Source organism: Rhododendron vialii, chromosome 2a (assembly GCF_030253575.1).
Source record: "Rhododendron vialii isolate Sample 1 chromosome 2a, ASM3025357v1".
NCBI classification, from domain to species: domain Eukaryota; kingdom Viridiplantae; phylum Streptophyta; class Magnoliopsida; order Ericales; family Ericaceae; genus Rhododendron; species Rhododendron vialii.
The window spans coordinates 9586463-9592130 of NC_080558.1; the positions used below are offsets into that span (position 1 = coordinate 9586463).

The 5668-nt window shown below is 35.7% G+C and overlaps 1 protein-coding gene across 1 annotated transcript; it reads left to right on the forward strand.

Moving 5' to 3' along the window:
* Positions 1–1089: 1089 nt before the first annotated feature.
* LOC131315869 (glycine-rich RNA-binding protein 2, mitochondrial-like) lies at positions 1090–4460 on the forward strand. Its single transcript, XM_058345087.1, has 5 exons — positions 1090–1295; positions 2627–2788; positions 2886–2954; positions 3854–3960; positions 4049–4460. The coding sequence occupies exons 2-5, from the start codon at positions 2662–2664 to the stop codon at positions 4187–4189; spliced, it is 444 nt and encodes a 147-aa protein (XP_058201070.1). The 5' UTR covers positions 1090–1295; positions 2627–2661; the 3' UTR covers positions 4190–4460.
* The last annotated feature ends 1208 nt before the right edge of the window (positions 4461–5668 follow it).

Consider the following 5668-nt stretch of genomic DNA (forward strand, 5'->3'; position numbering starts at 1 on the left):
CCCTTAAGTCTGTTATTATTATTCTGTAGAACCCTTTGTTATCGCACTCAAGTCTCAAACCTAACTCTAATGAATTTTACTAATAGGTTGCAATAATTTTGAAATGTCTGTCACACTTTCCCTTTCGCTTTCACTCATGCACACGCTTATGTGACTCAGGCGCAGGTCAATCAATGCAAATTTACTCAAAGGTATGCAATTTTTCCGGTACCTTGGTGATGAATCTTATAAAAATTGCATGATTACTTGGGGGCCTAATTCATTTACTTGGGCCCTAATGCACTGACTCAGGCACACGATTATTAAATAAATATTTTTTTTTTGAACTAAAGGAGGAGAGAATGAGTTTATTCCATTTTTTTTTGGAGCCATTTCTCAGTTTGTAATATTTAAAATACTTGTCATAGTTCATATTTTTGTCAATTAACAACGCATGTTTTAGAATTACCAAATTGGAGTAACTATTAACTTTGTCTGTTTTGGATGTTCTAAAAAGTTGGCTTAATTTGAGAATTTTTTGTATTCATTTTTAATTTAAAAAAGAAGTATTTTTTTTCTTAGCGAAACGGGAATTATTTTATTTTCAGTTTTCACAAAAAAAAAAATTCAGTGTGAACAACATTGAGGTAATTTTATGGGGGTGTATATCAGGTTTCCTTTTTATCTTTGATTCCTCGAGAATTTCTACAAGCACAAATTCCACTTTTTAGAGGCCCAAAAATTCATTCACAAAATAATCCATCTTTTTGCGGTTTATTGATTTTGTAATGAAAGGTATACGGTTACAGACTCTAAACAGTTAAAGTGAGCTCTTTTATGAATTAAAGAATTCACAATGAATCAAATCTCATTTTTGTTTTAAGTGTTTTTTCCCATTTTCGCCCAATTTAATGAAAGTTTTTTTACAGTATTTTATGGGAAATGATTTTGCCACTCTTTTTTTGTTAATGCTACTTTTTTACAAGTGTATTTTTGGTGCAAAATTACACTTGCAAATGAGTGAAGTTAACAAAAAGGGAAATGGTAAAATCAACTGCCTATTTTTTTGCTAAAAGCCTTCGCGAAGAAAAGTTATTTCGCTGGAAAAATCAAACGGTCGGCGTCTCTGCGATTCCAGTGAAAGATAACCGCAGAGGATCAAAACCCAGTACCGACTCTCCGTATAAAAGTGACAGGATATTTTTCGGCTTCTCCGTGTCTATAATCGGAAATTGCCATAAACCCTAGCCCCCCTCTCTCTTAAAACCCTCCTTTTCATCTCTCTCTCTCTCTCTCTGCCTTCTATTCCGTTGCAGGTATAATCTCCATTATTTTGAGATCTCTGTTCGATTAGCGCTACCTTCTACATCGTTCTTTTTTGATCTCGAGATACAGTTTTGTTTTTCTGTTTTCCTTCTATCTGAGAGTTACCGTTGTTTGTATGGTCAAATATTTTGTGTTCGTTTAATTTGATGTTGTTTATTTATTTGTGTTACTCTGTTTACTTTCCATGTGAATAGAAGGCTTGTTTTGTGGAATAGAAGGTGGAAATATTTAGTTGAAATCAGTACATCATGTGGAAATGGATATTTTTTTTTGGTTGATGATGTGGGTTTTGTGAAATATGGTTTAACAAATGGAGTTTCAAGGTGGTCTATTAAGGATTCTCAGCGAGTAGGAATGTTAGTGTAGTAAGCGTGATTTACTTTGTGACCCTGTCGTGAATGTATCTATTTAAATGAAGCGCGTCTTGGATGATCGACTTTGTGGGAGAAAAATTGAGTTAGTTGAGGTAGGCATTCGGCGATATGTTTTGTTGTGGTTGTTGGATGAAATTTCACGTGTTTTCAAAAGGGAGAAAAGGTTAGAAGCATGAAATAAGCAGCTCCCTCCCTGTTCATGAGCTCAGAGTTTTTACTGCCCCAATGTTCACTAAATTGAGCAGCAATAAGTTGATGAGATACGTCTCATGCTTGGATTGGTCAGAGTGGTTCGATGTTCTCTGTTAGGTGGAAATGTTTAGAAGTTATTGTCCATCAGAAATTTCTAGCTGCAGAGCATGATCTTTGTCCACATAGAAGAATGCATTTGGTGAATGCAAAAGATGGCTGTTACTTTTTTCCTTCTAAATGGTTTTTCCTTGTAGTCAGCATAATTATCAGCAGACCATGAGTTTCATTTTAATTTGAGGATTAGCATTCAGATCAATTCTGAAGTTACTTTGGCTTGTCCTAATTACTGATTATGGAAAATGCTTCATCCTTGATGAACTGAGACTGAAGTCGCTGAATCATTTATTGTTTGGTATTGCGGAGTTGTTCGCTGAAATTATTGTTTTATAAATACACTATTTCTTATTCCAAAATGTCAGTCCACTAAATAACACCTTCATCTAAGTTTTTGGAGTGGAACAATGTTCGGCTTTAAAACTTGTGAACTATCTGATGAGCCGTCTGAGGTCCAATTAACCGGAAATCATTACTTTATTGGCAAGACCTTAATTGATTGGTCATCGCCCTGCTTGCATAAAGATGATATGATGCCTACATTTTGAAATCTTATTCTCCACTCCCTCTGTTTTTTAATGTGGCACTTGACAAACTAAATTGACACTATAGAACTGTTTTTCACATCCTATTGTACATAGGTTCTTGGAGTGCACAGTAGCAGTCGACGGTCGAAATGGCATTTTATGGTAGACTTGGAAGTCTCATGAGGCAGACCGTTTCGCAGCCAAGTGGGCAAGTTCCCATGACATCTATGCTTAACACCATTCGTTGCATGTCATCTTCAAAGCTTTTCATTGGAGGTATTTACTTGAGTATTGTTGTGTAATGTACTCAACGTTGTACAAGTTATTGTCTTTGAAACTGGATCAACCTTACCAGCCTTTTTTTTTTTTTCAGGTCTTTCTTATGGAACGAATGACGATTCTCTCAGGGATGCATTTTCGGGCTTTGGTCAAGTTGTGGAGGGTGAGTTTAAATCTGATTTACAAGCTACCAGCATGCAAAAGCTAAGTTGTCCGATTGGGCTAAACTATAACATGTATGAGGATAAAGTTGGTTATTACAGTATTTTCATTCATTCGGCCAACTGATGGCTTCTACGGTACTCTGTTATCACAGCCTCACAGCTACACACATGATAGGATAGGTGCATGATAGTGTGATTATAATTCCAATCACTTTGTTTGGTTCTCCTCTGACCTCTCAGAAATAATCTCTCCAAAACTTTTGACTGTTTCGTCATCCTTGTTTTTTATCTTTAGTGATTTTTTGTCAGTTTTTTTACTTATTTTATACTTTTTGGATGTACATAGCCTACCTCTATTCAAAAAGTAAAAGAGTTTGTCAAAACGTTAAAAAATTTACTAAAGACGACAAAATACGCAAATCTATAGAACTTTTTTTATCTCAAAAATAAATCTCAAATTTGCAAACCAAACACAGTGAATATCATTTTTAGAGTTTAATTTTGGGGTTGTCCTACCGTTTTCACTTTTTACATTTATCATCTAAGGGCTGATTGGTAACTAAATGAGAAGCTTAAGTATAAGCTTTTTCGAGGTAGAAGCCACTCTTTTACTTGTGCATTGTGATGACCCATAATCACAAGACCTGTGGGTTGTTTGGTATGTTCATATAACATGTGAAATTGTGGATATCCGAAAAGTCTGTCAACTTAGGCATGTTTCTGTGTTTTCTTAGCACCAATCCATGGGTTGTGTTTTTGTAACTTAAAACAGGAGTGTAATTTTTGGTTTCTTCCCCTTGTATCTCTTTTTCCACAAGATTTCCTATACTGGGTGTGGTTGTATATGGTCTGTACTCTTGTTTCCATGCTGAATTTGTCCATGGTTTCGGTTGCACAGCTAGAGTCATCACTGACAGGGATACAGGTAGATCAAGAGGGTTTGGCTTTGTGAACTTCGATAGTGAAGAATCAGCCAGCTCGGCCGTGTCTGCAATGGATGGACAGGTCATAACCAAACTCAGGAAGCTTTTTTTTCAGCTATTTTATTTTTTTGGGTTTAGTGCGGCTAACTTATTTGTTGCTTCTTTTTCAGCCTCTTGACGGGCGTAACATCCGTGTGAACTATGCTAATGATAGACCATCTGCCCCTAGAACTTATGGTGGTGGTGGAGGTGGCGGAGGCGGCGGCTATCGTGGCGGTTTTGGTGATACCAGAGAGAATGATGGTTTCTGAGCACTGTTAATCGGACTGCCAATCGGTAGCATGGGCTATGTTATGTTTCATTTTCTAGGGCCATTAGAGATGCATTTCCATGTTTCAAATTGGATTTTCCATTGACTTGTTTTGGGTTACGAATGCTGTTTAAGGAGTACAAGTTTGCCTGTTATTGCCTGCATATGCAGTTGGTTATTGTATAATCTGTTGGCTTTGTTGCTTTCCAGCGCTACACAAACCTGCTGGCAACATTTCTATTGTTTACTTATGAAATCATGACTACGTAAAATGTTTGGCTTCATAAATTTTAAAAAGAACAATTAACAAGAACTTGAAATCATGTTTATTAGAGAGATGGGAAAGGTATGGAGTGGCCGATTGGTTGACTGGGATGTCGGAAGGAGGTGGGTGGTGAGGGTTGTCGGACTAGAAGGTGGTTGGCCAGATTGGTGGTGGCTAAAAGAGGGTGGCTAGGGTGGTATTCCTGGAAGGAAAATAGTAAGTGGCTAATTCAGAAAAATCATCCCTTTTTGTGTTTTTCCTTGCTCTTCCAAATTCAAATATCTCGTTTTTGTTCAAATCTCTCCTGCGTCCAATTATTCGTGGTTCAAGCAGTACATGTCCTGTTCAAAAAAGCAGTACATGTCACTTTCACATCTACCTATGTCCTATGACCTGTCGAAAATTGATGATCTCATTTCAATAGTTGTAATTTCACCTGTAATATTTATACACAAATGCTTCATCTTTTTAATTTTTTTTCAAGGTAGGATGTTATTGCGTTAATAGAGTTAGATTACTACAGTTGGCCAACGTCGTTCCGTCGACTTGAACCTGAGAACTGACATTCTAAAGAATTTTGACAAAACTTATAGTTTGTCAAAAGGGGAACATGATTCCAGATGAATTGGGCTGGGGAGAGAGATTGCAAAATGTTGACTTTAGCAACTCGTTTGGTTTTAATTTGTTGATTTTAGGAGTATATATCAAAGATATGACATGTCAGATAATTTCTGTGATGTAATATGCAGCTATTTGCAATAAGCACTTCTGTGATGTAATATGTAGCTATTTGCAATAAGCACGCGAGGACAACATTTTTGGTATTTTTTTTGTCTTATCTTATTTTTTTTTTGTTTGATTCAAGTCAATTTTAATCGAATTAATCGTTCTTCTTGATGAGAAGTATGTAAAAGTAAATAGTTATGATCTTAAGTAAAAAAATTCACCAAAGACAATTATTATTTTTGTTTGAAACAACTATTTTTATTTTTTTTTAGTGCTGTCTTCTCAGATTTTTTTTCTTAAAATCTCGGCCAATATTTTTATAATTATTCAATTGATTTCATCGAAACAATTGATTGATCAAAAAATTAGGATGAGTACATAAATAAAAAATCAATAAAGGTAAATACCTAGAGAAATTAGTTTACTCCTTAACTCACCATCCCCACAGTTCTCTATTACTAACTGATTAGCCCCCAAACTATTCGAGAT